This window comes from Symphalangus syndactylus, chromosome 9, assembly GCF_028878055.3.
Source record: "Symphalangus syndactylus isolate Jambi chromosome 9, NHGRI_mSymSyn1-v2.1_pri, whole genome shotgun sequence".
In the NCBI taxonomy this organism is placed as follows: Eukaryota; Metazoa; Chordata; class Mammalia; order Primates; family Hylobatidae; genus Symphalangus; species Symphalangus syndactylus.
In genome coordinates this window covers 32,128,689-32,150,630 of record NC_072431.2, presented here as the reverse complement: position 1 = coordinate 32,150,630, position 21,942 = coordinate 32,128,689, and the positions used below count along the sequence as shown (strand labels likewise).

General features: G+C 40.4%; 2 gene segments (V, D, J or C); both read left to right on the top strand.

The window, feature by feature from the left end:
• Nucleotides 1-4,615: 4,615 nt before the first annotated feature.
• Nucleotides 4,616-17,048, top strand: LOC129490641 (T cell receptor alpha variable 8-1-like). The segment is given in 3 exon segments: nucleotides 4,616-4,661; nucleotides 4,789-5,124; nucleotides 16,906-17,048. Coding segments are annotated over 3 exon segments (525 nt in total).
• A 1,521-nt stretch (nucleotides 17,049-18,569) lies between these two features.
• Nucleotides 18,570-20,822, top strand: LOC129490640 (T cell receptor alpha variable 9-1-like). The segment is given in 2 exon segments: nucleotides 18,570-18,600; nucleotides 20,488-20,822. Coding segments are annotated over 2 exon segments (366 nt in total).
• The last annotated feature ends 1,120 nt before the right edge of the window (nucleotides 20,823-21,942 follow it).

The following is a 21,942-nucleotide window of genomic DNA, read 5'->3' as shown; positions in this document are numbered from 1 at the left end:
CTTTTATCACTGGCCCTCTCTCTGAGTCTTACGAATGAGCTGAAGTAATAATCCCTCTCTAATTTTATTTTCTATCTTTTTTTTTTTGCCTGTTCTGCCTTCTTAGTTTAAATTTTTAAAGTTCTCTTTTAATAAAATATTACATGTACATGGTAAATGCAAAACTTGAAAGAGAGAAAAACAGTGCACAATTTTAAAAAGTTCCAGATTTTTGGTTGAACATGGTTGATTAAATATTCATGTTTATTCTCTGCTCCCTCCTGAGGCCCTAGTGAAATGCTAATAAAGAAGTTCAAAACCTGTATAAACACACAAGCACAAAGTGAACTGAAGAGATGGTGACAGCACAAGAGAGATCAACATAATGTTGAAGGCGTTGAAAGCAAATGGAGAGGTGACAAACTGGCTTAACGGAGAGAGAAAACCTGTGCCTGTAGAGGGGAAAGCTGAGAGGAAGCAGTCCTGTGCATTCTGGAAATGCTCAAGAATTAGAAGCATCAATTTTGATGGGGAAAAAGGTATCAGATGTGGAGGGTAGATGGGAAAGGAATAGGAAGATTAATGGAAAGACGAGCCTCAAGAGGGAGCAGTTGGAACCCAGTGTAACCCTCCTATGTCCTTTGCCACCCTGTACCACAGGCTGCAAGCTACCTCAAATCTGGTAGAAGATTAAAGGTTGAATCTGATTATTTTGAACTAGACAGTCTCTGGATTAGAGAATACTAGAGATATCTGAGAATGAAGTGAGGTGCCATAGACAAAATGGGATTAAATGAAATTCTATATTTCTAGTGTTAAGTCCTTCAGCTCCTGTGCCCAATTCAGTTTAAAATTCTAGTTTTCCAAATAATTTTTCATCAGAATCTAATATTTGTTGATGCTGATGAGAAATCTAATTCCAGTGGGTTACCCCAATTGGAGATTTTTTTACTTTTATCTCCATACACATCTGGAATTTTTTCCCAACTTATCCTTGGTGTTCTAGTTTTGCTAGAATACGTTTAAGTGTAAGTCTTTTTAATTCAGTGATAATCACACTTTGTGGGCTATTTTCATCTAAATATGCAATGTCCTTCAGTTGTGGGAAAATTTGTTCTATCACTTCTTTAGTAAATCTCTGTCTTCTGGTTCTTTTTTTCTAGGACAAATATTATTTGCTTGTTTTATCTCCAAGATTGATTTTCTATGTAGTAGTATATTTCAGTGCATTTTTGACTCTTTTTCTTCTGTGTCCTGAGAGATTTTCTCAATTTTGTTTTTCAGACCATCTGCTGATTTTTATAAAGTCTTGGCAACAATATTTTAGTTTTTTTTTTTTTTTTTTTTTTTTTTTTTTTTTTTTTTTTTTTTTTTTTTTTTTTTTTTTTTTTTTTTTTTTTTTTTTAATGAGACGGAGTCTTGCTCTGTCACCCAGGCTGGAGTGCAGTGGCGCGATCTCCGCTCACTGCAAGCTCCGCCTCCCGGGTTCACGCCATTCTCCTGCCTCAGCCTCGCCGAGTAGCTGGGACTACAGGCGCCCGCCACCACGCCCGGCTAATTTTTTTGTATTTTTTTTAGTAGAGACGGGGTTTCACCGTGGTTTCGATCTCCTGACCTCGTGATCCGCCCGCCTCGGCCTCCCAAAGTGCTGGGATTACAAGCGTGAGCCACCGCGCCCGGCCAATATTTTAGTTTTTAAAGAGCTCTTTGTGGTTGTTGAATTTTTGTTGTTGATTCTTTTAGAAGATATGTAACTAGATATTTTTGAACATTCTCTTTTATTCTTAGATTTTCGTTTCCCTTTGCATCAGGGTTTCTGAGTCTTTTCTTGATATTTATATTTGTTGCTTTATACTGAGGCCTAGGCCTCCCTGCTGTCCCTTCATATTATAAGAAGGAAGGACTATACAACTACAGATATTTCCTGTGTCATTGTTTATGTAGGTCTGTTTTCCAGTAGGTTTCCTTGAAGATGTGATTTAGTTAAGGACCCTGAGATAGGAAAATTAGCCTGGATCATCCAGGTGGACTCAGTCTAATCACAGGGGTTTTTAAAATTTGAGAAACATTCCCTGCTGTGGTCAGAGGGAGATGTGACTATGGTTGAATGCTCAAAGAGATGAAACATTGCTGGCTTTGAAGGTGGAGGGAGGGGTTGCGGACCAAGAAATATGTGCAGCCTCTAGAAGTTGGAAAACAGATACACTCCTAGAGCCTTCAGAAAGATATATTGCTGATAACTTGATTTTGACTCAATGTGACTCATCTTGAACTTCTAACCCACAGAGCTGTAAAAATAAGTTTGTGTTGTTAAGACATCAAGTTTGTGATAACTTGTTATAGCAACTGTATGTCAATTTGCAGCCTTTTATTTAGAATATGTGAACAAGGGTTTGATGCTGCTTTCAACCTCCTCACTCTTGAATCGCCCAAACCTCGTCCTCACTCTCCACCAGTGCACCAATGCCAGACTGAAGGGTTACTTATTACAATTTATATTGTAGTCTCTCATAGTTGTGTTTTTTTCCCATGACTTTCACTTCTCTAGTTAAATCATCATCTCCTTTATATTTTTATTCTTTTATCAGTGGGAATTTTGGAAAGATAGGCAGTGAGCAGGGATGGTCATCTGATATCTGGAATTAGAAGCATTGTTCATGGACTTCTTATAAGTGAGAGACAATCTACAGGCAAAAAGAAGCAAGGCAATGAGAATCCCAAGGACAGATTTGATTTCCTGTTGCTAGAAACAATCACAGACCCAGAAAAGATGTTTCTAACTTTAGAAAAAGGTCCCTATTGCCCTGAGGAAAGGCAGCGTGTTTCTTTCATTTTCCCTAAAATTGATCTCCTGGTGTGATAGTTACTCTTTTAGCCCCAAGGTCTACAGGCTGAAGTGGGTGGGAAGAAAAGGCTTCTTTCAGAAGAACAGGCTTCTTTCAGAAGAACAGCCTTGCTATTGCCACAATCAACACTACCTTGTTTTACAAGACTTGACTTATTCATGTAAAAGTACTGGTTGCCTATCTATGCCAGATTTCAAGATCAAACAGCTCACATATCTTTTTTCCTTTTAGATGTTTTTCTTAGCTCTGGTCTGCTGGTGGTACTCCTTCTTGGATTCCAGGGTAAATGCAAATATAGTTTTACTCTGTCCCTAGTTCCTTCAGAAATTATTTATATTTTACTTTGCAATGCCTTCATCAATCCTCTCAGTTTTTTCTGTAGATACTAAAGTCTATCAATGATGTCTTGATGATGTAGTACCCAGAATTGGGTGTAATACTCTGGTTATGTTCCCAGCAAATAGCAATGTTATTTTACTCTCTTATCTGAATATCATATTATAATTTTTGTTGATCTAAAGCCACTGTATCTTTGTAATTCTGCTTGAAGAAGACAAAGATAATCCTACTTTCCTTTCCTAGATGAGGGCTTATGTTCTAGGTGTCAGGCCTCTGAGCCTAAGCTAAGCCATCATAACCCCTGTCACCTGCACAAATACGTCCAGAAGGCTTGGAGCAACTGAAGAACTACAAAAGAAGTGAAATAGTCAGTTCCTGCCTTAACTGATGACATTCCACTATAGTGATTTGTTCCTGCCTCACCCTAACTGATCAATTGAACTTGTGACATTCCTTCTCCTGGACAATGAGTCTCAGGAGTTCCCCACCAGAACACCTTGTGACCCTCACCCCTGCCCACAAGAGAAAACCCCCGTTAACTGTAATTTTCCACTACCTACCCAAATCCTATAAAACTGCCCCACTCCTATCTCCCTTTGCTGACTCCTTTTTCGGACTCAGTCTGCCTGCACCCAGGTGATTAAAAAGCTTTATTGCTCATACAAAACCTGTTTGGTGGTCTCTTCACAGACGCGCGTTAACACTAGACTTTTATTTTGTACATCTGATCTTATTTTTAATTTTACCAAAGTAGGTATCTCCACATCCTACTGCATCCTCCTTTCAACCTGATGCTCACTGCAACAAGGCCATTTAAAGCTCAGTCAGAAGAGTTGATCTAACTACTTTTGCTTAAAGAATGTCTCCACTGCTTTTATACAAAGATACTGAGGGACTCCAAAATCTGCTAGATTCATTGTGTGATCTTTTCCCCTGTAAATTCGTCCTCTCTTTTACAATCTTCATTTTTCATTGAGTCTAGGATTAATGTAATATACTACAGAGGGCAACATAGTACAGATTAGGGAAGAAAGAAATGTTCACTGGAAGTTTTTGACACGTCTCCAAACAAGGAAAGCACAGGTTCACTTCTTGTGGGGAGTCTGTAGCCTCTGTCCTGAATCTGGCCTCCAGAGGGTGATGTTGCACAAGGGACAGATGGCTGTTTCCAGTGACGATCAACACTTTCTGCTCAGCCCCTTCTTCTTGCAGCTGGCTTACTGAAGCACCATCACTGGAGTTCTTTGAAGATGGGACAAATGGGGAGAATCAAAGATTGAAAAGCACTCAAGATTATCTCAGCAGCTTTTGTGTTTTTACCAAAACAAGAGACTTGCCTAGCCCAACCTTCCTCACGCTTGCTATTCTCAAGACCTGGGTTCCAGCCACTTTCCTACTGGCTCCGAGGAGAATTTCCAAAGAGACGCCTGCAGTGTTTCCGCAGCTCAGCCATGCTCCTGTTGCTCATACCAGTGCTGGGGATGATTTTGGCCCTGAGTGAGCGACATTCTATTACGGTCTCTAGTTCCACAGAAGTAACTGCTTTCAGATTCAAATCTTAGTAGAAATACTTTTCATAGACAAGTCTGCACTGTTTTCACTGATATCACATTGATTTTTTCAGGAGATGTCAGAGCCCAGTCTGTGAGCCAGCATAACCACCATGTAATTCTCTCTGAAGCGGCCTCACTGGAGTTGGGATGCAACTATTCCTATGGTGGAACTGTTAATCTCTTCTGGTATGTCCAGTACCCTGGTCAAGACCTTCAGCTTCTCCTCAAGTACTTTTCAGGGGACCCACTGGTTAAAGGCATCAAGGGCTTTGAGGCTGAATTTATGAAGAGTAAATTCTCCTTTAATCTGAAGAAACCCTCTGTGCAGTGGAGTGACACGGCTGAGTACTTCTGTGCCGTGAATGCCACAGTGTCTGGGACTGCAAAGGGAGCTGAACACAAACTTCGTAAGGTGCTAGGGAGAAAAACTGCCTCTGAAAGATTTTGGATTCTGACACAGCAGAAAGCATGATGTTAGCTTTTTTTAAAAAAATTTATTTTTAATTTTTATGGATACGTAGTAGGTGAATATGTTTATGGAGTACCTGAGATATTTTGATACAGGTATTCAATGCATAACAATGACCTCACGTAAAATGGGGTATCCATCCCCTGAAACATTTATCCTTTGTGTTACAAACAACCCAATTATACTCTTTTAGTTATTTAAAAATGTACAATTAAATTATTATTGACTGTAATTACCCTGTTATGCTATCAAATACTAGGTCTTATTTATTCTTTCTATTTTTGTACTTATTAAACATCCCTCCTCTCCCTCACCCTCCCACTATCCTTCCCAGCCTCTGGGAACCATCCTTATCTTCTACTCTCTATCTCCATGTGTTCGATTGTTTTGATTTTTAAATCCCACAGATAAGTGAGAACATGCAATGTTTGTCTTTCTTGCCTGGCTTATTTCACTTAGTGTAATGACCTCCAGTTCCATCCATGCTGTTGCTCTGAACCCAAAAGCATGTGAGACGGGTCTCAATCAATTTAGAAAGTTTATTTCCCAAGGTTAAGGATGCATCTGTGACACAGCCTCAGGAGGTCCTGACAACATGTGCCCAAGGTGGTTGGGGTACAGCTTGCTTATATACAGTTTAGGGAAACATAATACATCAATCAATACATGTAAGATTTACAGTGACTTGATCTGGAATGGCAGTACAACTTGAAGGGGAGCTTCCAGATCATAGGTAGATTAAGAAATTTTCTGATTGGCAATTGTTTATTATCAATAGAAAGCAAGCAATGTCTGGGCTATAATAAGGGCTTGTGGAGACCAAAGTTTTATCATACAGATGAAGCTCCACGTAGCAGGCTTCAGAGAGGATAGATTGTAAATGTTTTTATCAGACTGAAAGTATGTGTTGACGTTAATGCCAGTCAGCTCTTCTCAAATTCCAAAAGGGAAATCCAAAAGGGAGGAGGGTATAAATGAGGCATGTCCAATCACCCCTTCCCATTGTGGCCCGAACTATTTTTTCAGGTTAACTTCGGAATGCCCTTGGCTGAGAGAAGGGGGCCCATTCAGATGGTGGGAGGCCTGAGAATTTTGTTTTTGGTTTATATTACAAATGACAGGATCTCATTCTTTTTTGAAGCCATGATGTTCTTATTCCACAGTACGGAGATGCTCAGGGACTTGCTGGGCGAGTGTGAAGCTGCTTTATTTTAAATGGTTGAATATGGAAATTGTGACATGGCACAGAGTTTTGCTTTTCGTTCACCATTTTATCTTTCGATATCCAGAACAAAAGGTGAACTTCCTTCTGTAAGCATATCTTCTTGCATACTTACTGCTCTTTCAACTTGGTAATTTTAAAGTAGTTTTCCTGGAGTCAGCACTCTGTGCTGATTATTTTCTCTCCTTTTTAAGTGCTTCATTTAGGAAGGAGGAGATTTATCAGGATGCTGAATGGCTTACTTAGAACAATGGCATGCTCATGTAGAGTCTAGTAACCTTGTCAGGAAAACTGAAGAAAGGAGAGTGAATAACTCAAATTCCTTAGTAGTTTTTACAGAACTATTTTTTTTTTTTTTTGAGACAGAGTTTCGCTCTTGTTTCTCAGGCTGGAGTACAATGGTGCGATCGTGGCTTATGGCAACCTCCGCCTCCCAGGTTCAAGCGATTCTCCTGCCTCAGCCTCCCCAGTAGCTGCGATTACAGGCATGTGCCACCTTGCCCGGCTAATTTTTTGTATTTTTAGTAGAGAAAGGGTTTCTCCATGTTAGTCAGGATGGTCTCGAATTCCTGACCTTAGGTGATCTGCCCACCTTGGCCTCCCAAAGTGCTGGGATTACAGGCATGAGCCACCGCGCCTGGCCCTAAAGAACTATTAAGGAGGAACAAATTGTTAGGTCTGCTTGGCAAGCCCAACTTATTTTTTGTTTTTCCCACTTATAAAGACCAATTCTTATTCTTTTGGTATCTTAAATTCTGCAAATCCACATTATAAATCTTCAAAATTGGTGAAACAGTAACTTTTACCAATTCTTCCAAATGATGTTATTTTGGTTTTTACTCTTATTCCAGTTTCATACGGTTGTACAGTTGGAATATTAGAAATGAATTCTTATCTGTTTAACATTGCTTTAATTAAGTATGTGCAAAATTTAGCAGTGTCTGGCCCCTGAAGACATTCTAATTAAGTATCGGAATGGGAATAAAAATGTTGAAGGGCATGTGATAGATGTATGACTTCCCCTGGCTAGGAAGAAAAAAAATGAACAAACACTTTTTAAGCTTCTTACTTGAAGCCTTTAAGGTTAATAATGACTTGAAGAAACGTAAAGAGAAAGAGGAGGAGGAGGGTTGGGCTTTTTTGTTGTGTACCTCCTGATGCTGTCATGGGTAAGAGGAATAGGAATTTGAAAATATAGATAATAATAGTGGATTGTTTCCAGTGATTTACCTAAGCCAAAGGGGACACCAGTAGGGATCAGCATTATTTTTCAGGTCATAGTGATATGGCTATTTGTGGTATATACATTTGGAGGATTTCTGGAAATGAAGTAAGATATATAAAATGATTGATAAGAAATATATACTTATTTAAAGTCTTGTTCTTCAGATTATATTCTCTACTGCCCCCGAGAGACTGATGATCTTTATAAGACTTAAAAACACAGCTAAGTCCTGTGTTCCAGAATGACTGCAAGCAGGTACTTTATACACTACATATGAGAAGAACAAATGGGAATTTTTTTCAATTCCAAACTGAAGCTCAGTACCAAGGAAATATAACTGCTGGCACCAAGAACCTCAAGCACCTGGAAATGCATTTTCTGCTCTCACACCAACAACCTTGTTTGAGATGTCAGAGTAGTTTTATTGATATGATTGTTTTATAAATGTAAAGAACTTTATATAATATATATATTAAGGAGAAGGTAGAAATATTTAATTTCTAACACAATTACATTTGCCATATGAGCAGATTGTAATATTTTAAAATAATATTATATTATTTCTATCTCTTGATATCAATAAATACATAAAGTTTCAAATTTTAAAAAATAAATAAAACATTACAGATAAAATTGCCATCTCTTTTATTTTTTTCCTCAGTTTTAATGCCTTCATCCCTCAAAATAAACCTATTATGAACTTTTTTCTCAACTCCATGTTTTCATATTTCTAAACATAGATTTTTTAAACAATCTCTGGTGCTGTGTTTTGTGTTTTTAAAATTTACATGAATGTAATCCAATTGTATGTGTAATTGTGAGACTTGATTTCTTCCCTAAAATATTTTTAAGATATAGAAAAATTTATATATGTAGATATATTTCATTTCTTTGAGCCGATATATAGTATTCCATTTTATGAATATATTATATGTCCCTTTTGATGCACATTGGATTGTACGATGCCATCAGCAGTGATAGTCTTAGGCTCAGTCAGACAATCAAGTTTACAAAGCTCAATAGTCCACGTAGGTATTGGTTTCCCTCACACCCTAAGTGTTTTCAAGAGGAGTCCTTTCAGCTGTCTATACAGTTGACAGACTATTCTTTTTGCAATGCTTCCTTCCCCTCCTCCCACGTCAAGTGCTAAGGTGCGAGGGAATAAGACCGAACAGGCCATCCAGACTTAGAAACCCCATATCCCAAATACAAACCAGTATCTCCCGTAACAGTTATAAAAGTCACTGCTCCAGAGCTATGACATCTTAAAAAGTATTCACAGTCCATTTACAGTTCAGATGCAGTTTATCAGTCAGGATCATTTTTACCATAACAATCTTACTTGGTAATCCAGCTGACATTCTACTGTTATTGGATTACCAGAGAAACAGAGATTAGAAAGTTAATCTAATTTTTTTCATGTGGAAGGAGAAAAGATTTTGTTAATCCTTTATTCAATGAGTGTTTCCAATCTTTTATTATAAAAATTCTACAAGGAATACAATTATGTTTCCTTATATATAGATATAGAATGTTTTATGTTATACACCTGGAAGTGGCATTTGCTGGGTTATATCATTCACATCTTTAAAAATGTGCTTGCAATTGCTGAATTGCTCTTGAAATATTCTTACCAATTTTTCCCTCATTAGTAGCATAGAAGAACTCCTGTCTCTTTACACCCTTGCAAACACTTCTTATTTCTTATATAACATCCTGCCCTCTCTGTGTTTCCTGCATTTCTCAAATAAACTACTTATAGTCATTTTTTCAAGTTATGCTTCTGGAAGAACCCAGTATAAGAGATTTGGTACAGAAGTGGTCATAGAGAACAAATGCATAGAATGAGATTTTGGAATTAAATTATTCATGGCCAGAAGGGAACAAGGATCCCATTGTTAGCAGTAGGTGCAGTGGTGATAAGTACTGAAAGATCATAGCATCACAATTATTAATCGTGGTGAATTGGCATGGGGTTCACGTGTAAGTTGTTGCAGTAGCTTATGCGATATACTTAGCATTTGAGAAATACTGTGATAAAGGTAATTTTAGGTGCTGTGGAGCTGGTTATTTATTGTCAGGTGCCATCAAGGAAGAGCAATAACAAAATGGAACCAGCTAAGACCACTGTGTCTTTCACCATCTCTACTCAATGGTGATCTTCGGAAGATAATGGCTGCTGCTTCCCATCTGCCTTTCAAATCTTGTGCAAATGATCTTTTGTATTCAGAAGGGGATTCTGGGCACTGTATTTTTCCAGTGCAGCTACATCAACAATAGAACAATCCAACATAGAAAGCCAAGAGCCAAGTTCACTGGTGTGCTGCTTAGTTCACCAGTGTGCTATGCTGCACATTGTCAACTGGGCTTCTTTCTCATCCCCTTTAATATATTCCCTTGCTTTGCTAGGGAAGAAACCCGAACTACAATTCACACAATCCCTTTCATTCATTTAGTTTTAATCCTACAAATGAGAGGCATTTGGGAATAATATCAGGCAAGTAGAAAAGAAAGAGAAACCATTATTCTTCTGTAGGGGCTGTATGCAGGCAGCTCAGATTACCAGCTGTGAGGACTTTGTTTGACTTCTGGGTTTCTTCATAAGAATCACTCATTTTGGTGTCACAGGCAGCTGGATGATGCATCACACCTCAAAATTTCCTGTAATCAGTCTTTCTCATCTTTATTCATTAGCCCCTCCAATGGTTGTATGTCTAATTTTGTGTATTAAATCTTACTTTTTAAAAGAGTTTTAAAAGTAACTTTTATTTTAGAAACTTAATAAGTGCATTATAAAAAGCTGAGAGCCTTCCCTCCCTTCCTTCCTTCCTTCCTTCCTTCCTTCCTTCCTTCCTTCCTTCCTTCCTTCCTTTCTTTTTCTTTCTTTCTTCTTTCTTTCTTTTTCTTCTTTCCCTCTGTGGCCCGGGCTGCAATTTTCTCGGCTGGGACTGCCTGGGACTGTGGCCCGGGCTGCAATTTTCTCGGCTCGGACTGCCTGGGACTGCCGGCGCGCGCCACCGCTGCCTGCTTTTTCTCCTTTGGCTCCGGGCACGCGTTCGCCATGTTGGCCACGCTGGTCACCAGCTCCTGACGCCGAGTGCTCTGCCCGCCTCAGCCTCCCGAAGTACTGGAACTGCAGACGGAGTCTCGCTCACCCGGTGCTCAGTGTTGCCGGGGCTGGAGTGCGGTGGCGTGGTCTGGCCTCGCGGCAGCCTCCGCCTCCCAGCCGCCTGCCTTGGCCTACCAGGGTGCTGGAATTGCAGCCCCTGCCCGGCCGCCGACCCATCTGGGAGGTGGGGAGCGTCTCTGCCCGGCCACCCATCGTCTGGAAGGTGAGGAGCGCCTCTGCCCGGCCACCCATCGTCTGGAAGGTGAGGAGCGCCTCTGCCCGGCCACCCATCGTCTGGGAAGTGAGGAGCGCCTCTGCCCGGCCACCCATCGTCTGGCAAGTGAGGAGCGCCCTGCCTGGCCGCCCCGTCTGGGAAGTGAGGAGCGCCTCTGCCCGGCCACCCATCGTCTGGGAAGTGAGGAGCGCCTCTGCCCGGCCACCCATCGTCTGGGAGGTGAGGAGCGCCTCTGCCCGGCCGCCCCGTCTGGGAGGTGAGGAGCGCCTCTGCCCGGCCGCCCCGTCCGGGAGGAAGTGAGGAGCGCCTCTGCCCGGCCGCCCCGTCCGGGAGGAAGTGAGGAGCGCCTCTGCCCGGCCGCCCCATCTGGGAAGTGAGGAGGGCCTCTGCCCGGCCACCCCGTCTGGGAGGTGAGGAGCGCCTCTGCCCGGCCGCTCTGTCTGGGAGGTCTACCACGGAGGCCGGGAGCAATGTGGGGGCTGGACGTGCGGGCTCACGCCTGTGGTCCCGGCACTCTGGGGGGCGAGGCGGGTTGATCACTTCGGGCTAGGAGTTCGAGACCAGTCTGGCCAACTTGGCGAAACATGAAAAATGCAACAGACAAACCAACCAACCAACTCAGTGACAACAAGACAGGTCTACCCTGGAGTCATGCTCTGATTTTTTCTATTTTCCTCCCTTTCTGATCCTTTATCCCACTTTCTTTTTCTTCCTCTTCCTTCTCCCTCTTCTTTGTCAGATGGAGGATTGAGTTATTGTCACTGATCCATATAAGGTCCCTCTCTCATTTATTTTAACTCCCGCCCCCCATTTCTATTCCCCAACTTCCCATGTGCAACCTTCCTAATATGTTTGATACGCATCTTTTTGTTTGTATGTATTTTTAGAAAATGTTCATTTTTTGTGTGTGCAAAAATAATTAAAAAAAAAAAAAAGCTGAGAAACACAACAAGCAAAGAACAAAGTCATTCACCATCACAAGCACTTTAGAATTTGATGTGTCCTTCTGGGTCCTGTGTATGTATATAGACAACATCCAATTTTATGTGTGATTGAAATCGTACGGTACATATGATGTTTTTTCACACATCATAAATATTTACCAATTCAAAATCCCAAGGCTATATGAGTATTTTGATAACAAAGAATATACCACATCAACTCAATCTGTTAGAAAAAAAGTAATCCTGCCTTCCTTGGGGACAAAAATTTCAAAGAAGACAAAAATGGGAGCAGGCCTCTAGGTTAAAAGTACTGTCAGAGTTACAATTAAAATACCACATTCCCTTTAATGGTCAATTTAAAAAGAGATGTAAAGCAGCAGAGTACACTAAGTATAATGTTTCTAAGAGAATTCTTTTTCTGATCTGTACTATTAAATATTAGCAAGAAGGTATGTTTTCATTGCATTACTTAGTGTATTCCTATAGTACAGCCAAAAGAGATGCACATACATCAATAGCTACTATCAAAATGTAAATATAAACATATCTGCATACACCTGTCCCTTTATACTTCCTTTTGCCCTTCAGCTGCCAATCTACTGAACACATCCTGATACATATACTGCTTAGAGGTGGTTTAACAATTCCATGTCTAAGGTGCATCTTTTCTATCAAATATAAAAAATATATTTACAAAGTGGCTAATCCACCAGCTCTACTTTTTCTCATACATTGTCACCTCAGGGCATCTATAAAGCTTAGATGTTGCAAAATAAAGACTGAACTTTATCCACAATAAACACAGGCAGGTTACAAAAAATGCATACATAAATCTATGGTTATAATCCAAAAAAGTCACCTAAGTATGGAGATTTTAGCAAAGAGGCCTTCCCTCCATCCTTCCTCTTCTTTCTCTTCCTCTTCTCTCATCATTCTAGTGACTAAGTACTGGATTACATCCAGCTCCAAAAGATGGATTAACAAAGGTCACTGCCAGTAGATAGGCCTTCTTAAAAATGAACAAAAGGACATTTATAAAGGGGTTATTTTACTACCTCTACCTTTAACATACTTTGGGCATTAGGACTTGTTTATCTTCTAATACACAGCAATATTAACAAAAACACATACAGGGCCGGGTGTGGTGGCTCACACCTGTAATCCCAGCACTTCGGGAGGCCGAGGTGGGCAGATCACGATGTCAGGAGACTGAGACCATCCTGGCTAACATGGCGAAACCCCATCCCTACTAAAAATACAAAAATTAGCCAGGTGTAGTGGTGGGCACCTGTGGTCCCAGCTACTCGGGAGGCTGAGGCAGGAGAATGGCGTGAACCCAGGAGGCGGAGCTTGCAGTAAGCCAAGATCTCGCCAGTGCACTCCAGCCTGGGTGACAGAGCTAGACTCCATCTCAAAAAAAAAACAAAAAAAAAAAAACAAAAAACCAAAACCAAAAACAAAAACCACATACAGAACAATGGTTAGAAGACCTAAACTAATCTAACTCACAGGCACAAAACTTCTCTCTGCATAGTTCCTTTTCCCCCTATCTCCCACCATACAACAAATAGTCAGCATACTCTCCAAGACATCAAGTTTAACAATTCCATTCCCCAAATGCAGCTACTCCTGTGAAATCACAAAAAATACTCAAAGAGTGTTACTTTAGCTGTCTTGATGTACATACTTTAACATATGTTATGTACACTTTGAAATATCTAGAAAGACTAGATTTTCAAATAAGAACTTAAGTTTTCCGTTATACACAGAGTAGCATTGAATTAACTACTAATGCTATAATGTGATAGAGTTAGTTTACTAACTCTATACCTTTGTCATACACTGGTGACCTCTTTAGCATCTAGAAAGACTAGATATAAATTAGGATTAGTTTGTCCTTTATATACACTATATACACAGATAAGGAAAACAAAATGCACAGACGTAAGAGATAATGGTTAATGTGGCCTCATTGTAAGCACATTGCCACAGAACTCTTTACACTTCCTTATCCTCCCAGGAGCCAGCACACAAACTTAATGTGTATTACTCAGGAGGTGGTTTGGCCATTCCCCGCTCCAGCCCCCAATCAACATTTCATATGAATCTTAAGAAACAGATATTTTAAAAATTTGTTATTTTCTGCCTCTACTTTTGACAGCTATGAAGCACTTTAGAACATCAAGAAAGGCAAGATAGGCCGGCTGCGGTGGCTCACGCCTGTAATCCCAGCGCACCACTGCACTCCAGTCTAGGCAACAGAGAGAGACTCCTTCTAAAAAAACAAACAAACAACAACAACAATAAAAACAAAACAATTAGCCAGGCATGGTGGTGGGTGCCAGTAGTCCCAGCTACTTGGGAGGCTCACGCAGGAGAATCACTTGAATCTGGGAGGCGGAGGTTGCAGTGAGCTGAAATCGTTCCATTGCACTCTAGCCTGGGCTACACGAGTGAGACTCTGTCTCAAAACAAAAACAAACAAACAAACAAACCCCGCCACCAAAAAACCACACCAAAAACCAAAAAAACTAGATCTATACAGAACAGAGGCCTCAGAAATAACGCCACACATCTACAACCATCTGATCTTTGACAAACCTGACAAAAACAAGAAATGCGGAAAGGATTCCCTATTTAATAAATGGTGGGAAAACTGGCTGGCCACAGGCAGAAAACTGAAACTGAACCCCTTCCTTACACCTTATACAAAAATTAACTCAAGATGGATTAAAGACTTAAACATAAGACCTAAAACCATAAAAACCCTAGAAGAAAACCTAGGCAATACCATTCAGGACATAGGCATGGACAAAGACTTTACGACTAAAACACCGAAAGCAATGGCAACAAAAGCCAAAATTGACAAATGGGATCTAATTAAACTAAAGAGCTTTTGCACAGCAAAAGAAACTGTCATCAGAGTGAACAGGCAACCTACAGAATGGGAGAAAATCTTTGCAATCTACCCATCTGACAAAGGGCTAATATCCAGAATCTACAAAGAACTTAAACAAATTTACAAGATAAAGGCAAACAACCCCATTAAAAAGTAGGTGAAGGGTATGAACAGACATTTCTCAAAAGAAGACATTTATGCAGCCAACAAACATGAAAAAAAAGGCTAATCATCACTGGTCGTTAGAGAAATGCAAATCAAAACCACAATGAGATACCATTTCAAGTGAGGTAGAATGGTGATCATTAAAAAGTCAGGAAACAACAGATGCTGGAGAGGATGTGGAGAAATAGGAACGCTTTTACACTGTTGGTGGGAATGTAAACTAGTTCAACCATTGTGGAAGATGGTGTGGCGTTTCCTCAGGGATCTAGAACCAGCAATACCATTTGATCCAGCAATCCCATTACTGGGTATATACCCAAAGGATTAGAAATCATTCTGCTATAAAGACACATGCACACATATGTTTATTGCAGCACTGTTCACAATAGCAAAGACTTGGAACCAACCCAAATGCCCATCAGTGATAGACTGGATAAAGAAAGTGTGGCACATATATACCATGGAATACCATGCAGCCATAAAAAAGGATAAGTTCATATCCTTTGCAGGGACATGGATGAAGCTGGAAACCGTCATTCTCAGCAAACTAACACAGGAACAGAAATCCAAACACTGCATGTTTTCACTCATAAGTGGGAGTTGAACAATGAGAACACAGGGACACAGGGAGGGGAATATCATACACCGGGGCCTGTCAGGGAAGGGGGAGTGGGGGAGGGATAGCATTAGGAGAAATACCTAATGTAGATGATGGGTTGATAGGTGCAGCAAACCACCATGGCACATCTATACCTATGTAACAAATCTGTACATTCTGCACATGTATCCCAGAACTTAAAAGTAAAAAATAAATAAATAAATAAAAATAAATCAAAAGAAAGACAAGATATTTCAAACAAATTCTTAGCATTGTCAACAATATATACAGGAGTGAGGAATAAAATGCGCACATAAAACAGTGGTTATAATATGAAAATGTCTCTTAAGCATGACCAGTCTGGAAAAGAACCTTCTCTTCATTCTCACTGACTTCTGCTCCATGGCCTCTAACCCACTGAATGAACGTGGTGGTGTGTTGCTCCTGGGGTCACTTCTAGAGCTCATCTAACAACTTTCAAAGAGTCATTTCCAGAAGGCGTTTGCTTTCTACGATTTTTTAAAAGAACAAATGGGCATTTACAAGACATGTGATTTTCTTTTTTTCTTTATTTTATTTTAGTTTTTTTTTTTTTGAGATGGACTTTCACTCTTGTTGCCCAGGCTGAAGTGCAATGGCGCCATCTTGGTTCACCACAACCTCCACCTCCCGGGTTCAAGCGATTCTCCTGCCTCAGCCTCCCGAGTAGCTGGGATTACAAGCATGTGCCACCTCGCCTGGCTAATTTTGTGTTTTCAGTAGAGATGGGGTTTCCCCATGTTGGTCAGGCTGGTCTCGAACTCTGGACCTCAGGTGATCTACCCGCCTCCGCCTCTTAAAGTGCTGGGATTACAGGTGTGAGCCACTGCGCTTGGCTGACATGTGATTTTCTAACTATATTATACATCAGCAACCTTTTTAAATCTAGAATGGCTTGGTGGAGCAAAAATTTTCTTTTAAAAGGTTGAGGGAAAAGTTGAGAGTAGCTTTTTCATATTATTTACCTGGGCCTTCTATAAAGACCAGTAAATCCTCCCAAATGGTGGGAGGCATTTCCAATCCACCAAATGTGGCATGCGATTTCTCTCTTTGGATATCAAGGTCTGGCAGAACAAACAGCACCATCCAATGGCCTGCTATCCACTCCACCTGTCCTTGTGGGGGCTCTGCTTACCTTCCAGGCCCTTTGAGGCCTTTGTCCATCATTTCTGGCATTTTTGGGAGGAGGTAAGGTCTTGTCTAACTGGGACAAAGTGGTCAGCCCGGGACCTGCATCTGTGCAACTCCATGGCATAATGAATTTCCTGAGCTTGTGTCTCTAGGCCCGCCTTCTTGGGTTCTCCAAACTACTGCAGCCCTCGGCGCCTTCTGGCGGCTGCTATTCTTCTCCCTCTGCGACATCCATTTCCTCCCAAAGGCACGGTGTCCTCCGCAGCTCGGTGAGGGCTTCGCCAAGGCTCAGTAGGATTTCTAGATGTTCTAAAGTGCTTTATAGCCCAGCGAGGTCTGGGCTCAGAGAGGCTGCCGCCATCAGCCCACTGAAGCGGGCAGGGAAGGAGGTTTGCAGGGCCCCAGCTCACCCGCCTCGCAGTGCGCTGCTTCTCACCACATTGTCTGCCTGAGCTCTAAAGGTCTTTCTACTGAAAATTTTTGGATTGTTTTATGAGGAGACCGAAGACCACCTGGTGGCCATCAAGCAGATCATCCAGAGGCAAAACTCCCTATCTGAGGAATTCAGAAGTAATTATTAATCGACGTCCCTATTATCAAAAGCAGGCATCTAGTATCAGGCTTCTTTCCCAAAAATGTATAAGTAACTAGAATTTCTATACATCTCTGGAATGCGTGCATTTTGAAACTTACTGTGCAGCCTTTGATAACATCAAGGCACCAAAATGTCTACAAATGTAACCATTTATCCTGACCTAGGTGGCTAATACGGTCCAAATTACCCTTAAGCTCCTGCTTTAAGGTTCGTAAATGCTCCTGAGGAAAAATCCACCGTGGCTTGCTCAGTCCACTTTTGCTGAAGCGCCCTGCTGCACTCCTCTGCAGCATTGTTTCTAATAAAACTTTCCTTTTCAAACCCATACTGTTGTGGGTAAATTCTTCTTATTACCATGAGCCAGTCACTTTCCATTGCTGTGGTGCTGACACCTAGCCTAGCATTTGTGTTTGCCAGACTGACTCTTGACTGACAACACATCTGTATAAATTCAAGTCCTTGAAGCGGAGCTTCTGAGGCTTGAAGTCAGACCATTTGAATAAATCTAGTATCAGTTGGGAATTTGCTTAAGCATTTTTTTCATTGATTACACAGTTCTACTATATTTCACTCAAATCTACTGCTACAGTTCCTCTATGACATTCATCTCCTTTTGAAATCATGGTAATATGGCTTGGACCTGTGTCCCCAGCCAAATTTCATGTTCAATTGTAATTCCCAGTGTTGCAGGTGGGGCCTGGTGGGAGGTGCTTGCATCACTGGGGTGGACCTTTCAAGAATGGCTTGGCACCATTCCCTTGATTCTGTTCTTGAAATAGTGAGTGAGTTCTTCTGAGACCTGGTTGTTTAAAAGTGTGTGGCACCTTCCCGCCCTCTCTTTCTTGCTCCTGTTTCTGCCGTGTAAGATGCCGTGCTTCAGCTTTGCCTTTCACCATGATTGGAAGCTTCCCGAGGCTCCCGGAAGCAGAAGCCTCTATGCTTCCTGTACAGCCTGCAGAACCATGAGCCAATTAAACCTCTTTTCTTTGTAAATTACCGAGTCTCGGGTATCTATAGCAATGAAGAATAGACTAATACACCTGGTGTGGAAAATAGATTCCCTCAAAAGAATGGAGGGTTGTTACAATACTAAGGACAAGGTTTCCATGGAAAAAGTAAAGAAAGTTAGGAACAGTGAAACTGCTCACTCTGTATTTCTGTTTAGACTTCAGGTAGAGTCAGTTAGATGAATGGGCCAAAAGAACCAGGAAAAGGAGGAAGATGCAGCTTGATCACAGAGATCTGACACAGGGTAAGAGGGAAAAGGAGGAGAGCCTTTGTATAGACCCAAATAATACCCAAATTAAATTTTCTTCCCAAGTTAACAATTTGTTAATATTTACACCATGCTGCAGAACCATGTAGCTGCTGTCTCTGAATTCATGGAGAGTGAATGTTCCAGGAAGCACAACGTAGGGCATCCAGGTTCAAAGATAAATGTTAGTGGGGCTGACAAAAAAAATGGCATCCTTCTTACCAAGTTTGTCCTGGGAACACCCAGAGATTTGCATTATAAGTCGACTAAACAAGAATAGTGAGAGTAAACAGCATTTGTTTTAGCTACTGTGACTGCAGTACTACTGTGAAAGGAGAAATCTGTGAGGACTGGAGTTTTTTCCTCATGCTGATCGCAGAAGTGCTTCACTGATACCTCGTCTGTCTGCTTAGGTCAGTGTTCTCAAAGATTATTTTGTAAATGCATATAACACTGGCTGTATCACAAACGCCTGAGATTTTTAACTTCCAGGACCTTGATTCTGAACATTTTGATTTTGTAACTGAAGAGATCTCCGAATCTGTATTTTAAAGGTGATCACCAACTAACTCTTACATGAAGAGAAGTGTCATCCTTGCTATGATTCTATACATCAGCAGACGTGTCTCTACCAATCCTAGAAGCTGACATGGGCTTATTCTTTGGTCTTGTGGGGCAAATCCAAATTATTTAAGTATCTTATCCTGTGGTAAAAATAATTATTGGTCAATAGTATTGGTGGATGGACATATGTAGAGGGTATATAATCAAGGCTAAATTTCCATTAAAAGTTTAGTATCACAACACTTTGCCTCATGCACATAGGCCAGTCACATTATCTGGGAATCATTTCTTCTCCTACAGGAGAAGAAAGTGATGCCAGATAATTTTTTAGGGATTCAATGACTTAAATTGCTATATTTTTTCATTACTAAGAGTTATATATTCTTTACTTTTTAATCAATATATACACAAGGTATAATTTCCTTTTTTCTTTGAAAAGAATTTATTAATTGGAATAAATTACAATGAATTTATTTCTGTAATTGATGCCTTAAATGTGAAGCAATATGATATTTCAAGTAGTAGCAATTCCTCAACCAAAGACCATTCATTTATTCATGCATTTGTGTATTTAAGAAGTGTTTCCCAACCACCTGCTGAGTGTCTGACATTGTACTAGGTATGGGAATACAGCAGTGAAAAAAAGCTTAAGTCTCTGTCATCTCAAATAATCTACTAATGATTAAACATGTGCTACTGACATTCCTCTGGTTTTATCCTAAAAACGTGCTTATATGATATTTTAGTGGATCATGGGTTGGGCAAAGATGGCTAAATAAGAAAAGGTAAAATGAATTATTCTCAGAAATGCCATGGTATGAAAAGAACTTGCAAGTCAGACAGTGTGCTGTTAAAAAAAATAGAGTTATAAAAAAGACCAACTATTCTTTAGATATACAAAGAACTATCAGACAGCTAAGAGGTGTCTTAGAAAAAAAAAAAAAAAGCCAGAAGTGAAGACACAGGATTGACTTTTGAGAGAGCAGTCAACAATCCTTTGAGTTTAGGATCTTGCCCACAAGGGGGTGCATCTTCCTAACACATTCACATTTCTTGCTCACACTCATTTCTTCAGTGTAACCTTAACCTTTCCTCACACTAAGAAGACAAGACCCAAGGACACCAGAGGGTCTAAAAATGAACTCTTCTCCAGGACCAGCGATTGCACTATTCTTAATGTTTGGTAAGTAAAATGGCACTTAAAACTTAGAATCTTTTGTTCTATTATGTTGATGTAATCTGTAACCACAGTTTTCTCTAAGGGGTACAACTCAGATCATGTCTAAGGTAACTTGGTATAATTTATTTATTTTTTTTCAGGGGGAATCAATGGAGATTCAGTGGTCCAGACAGAAGGCCAAGTGCTCCTCTCTGAAGGGGATTCCCTGATTGTGAACTGCTCCTATGAAACCACACAGTATCCTTCCCTTTTCTGGTATGTCCAATACCCTGGAGAAGGTCCACAGCTCCTCCTGAAAGCCATGAAGGCCAATGACAAGGGAACGAACAAAGGTTTTGAAGCCACATACCGTAAAGAAACCACTTCTTTCCACTTGGAGAAAGACTCAGTTCAAGAGGCAGACTCCGCTGTGTACTTCTGTGCTCTGAGTGACACAGTGACACGGACTGCAGGGGGAGCTGAGCGCAAACTCTGAGCAGCACGAGGGGCCTGGCTGCTGAGTGTCAGCCACTGTGATCCACTCTGGTTAGGGACCAGGAACTACTCTACTATTGTTGCCCACCACTCACCCCAGGCATTCTTAGTGTGAAAGCCATCCAAATAAACTCTAAAACACTACAGAATAACTAAAAGTAAAAATGCCTCACACCAGATGCTTTAACAATGAGAGTGAAAACAGAATGTCACCATAGTTCCTCAACCTTGTTTGAAATTTGTGATTTTAAAAGTATAAAACTTTGAGATAAATGAAATGGTCTAGCCTTTCATCCCTGTATAAAATGTAGCCTCCTGACCTTGTCTCAGGCCATCCAAGGAAATAGTATGCTTACAGACACAGCTGTGACAGATGAGGTTGCAAATGCTTAATGTATACCTGAACGGGGTATACATTCAGCTGGGGCAAGATGGGGTGATTTCTTAGGAAAGCTTCTGCCCAAGAAATAATAGGTTCTTAAAGAAAAAAAGAATTATAAATGGAAGAAGTCAAATTTTCCTTGTTTGCAGATGATATGATTTTATACTTGGAAAAACATAAAGACTCCACAAAAAAAACTTAGAACTAAAAATTCAGTAAAGTGTAAGATACAGAATCAACATACAAAAATCAGTAGCATTTCTATACGTCAACAGTAAACAATCTGAAAAAGAAATAAAAAAGTAATCCCATTTATGATAGCCATGAATGAAATTAAATAACTAAGGATTAACTTAACTGAAGAAGTGAAGATCTCTATAATGAAAAGTATAAAACATGATGAAAAAAATTGAAGAGGACACCAAAAAAAAAATACTCCGTGTTCATGGACTGTAAGAATTAATATTGATAAAATATCTATACTACCCCAAACATTCTGCGGATTCAGTACAATCCCTACCAAAATACCAATGACATTCTTCACAGAAATAGAAAAAAAAAATCCTAAAATTTATATGGAACCACAAAAGACCCAGAATAGCCAAAGTTATCCTGAACAAAAAGAACACAACTGGAAGAATAACATTACCTGACTTTAAATTGTACTACAGAGCTATGGTAACCAAAACAGCATGGTACTGGCATAAAATCAGATACATAGACCAATGGAACAGAATAG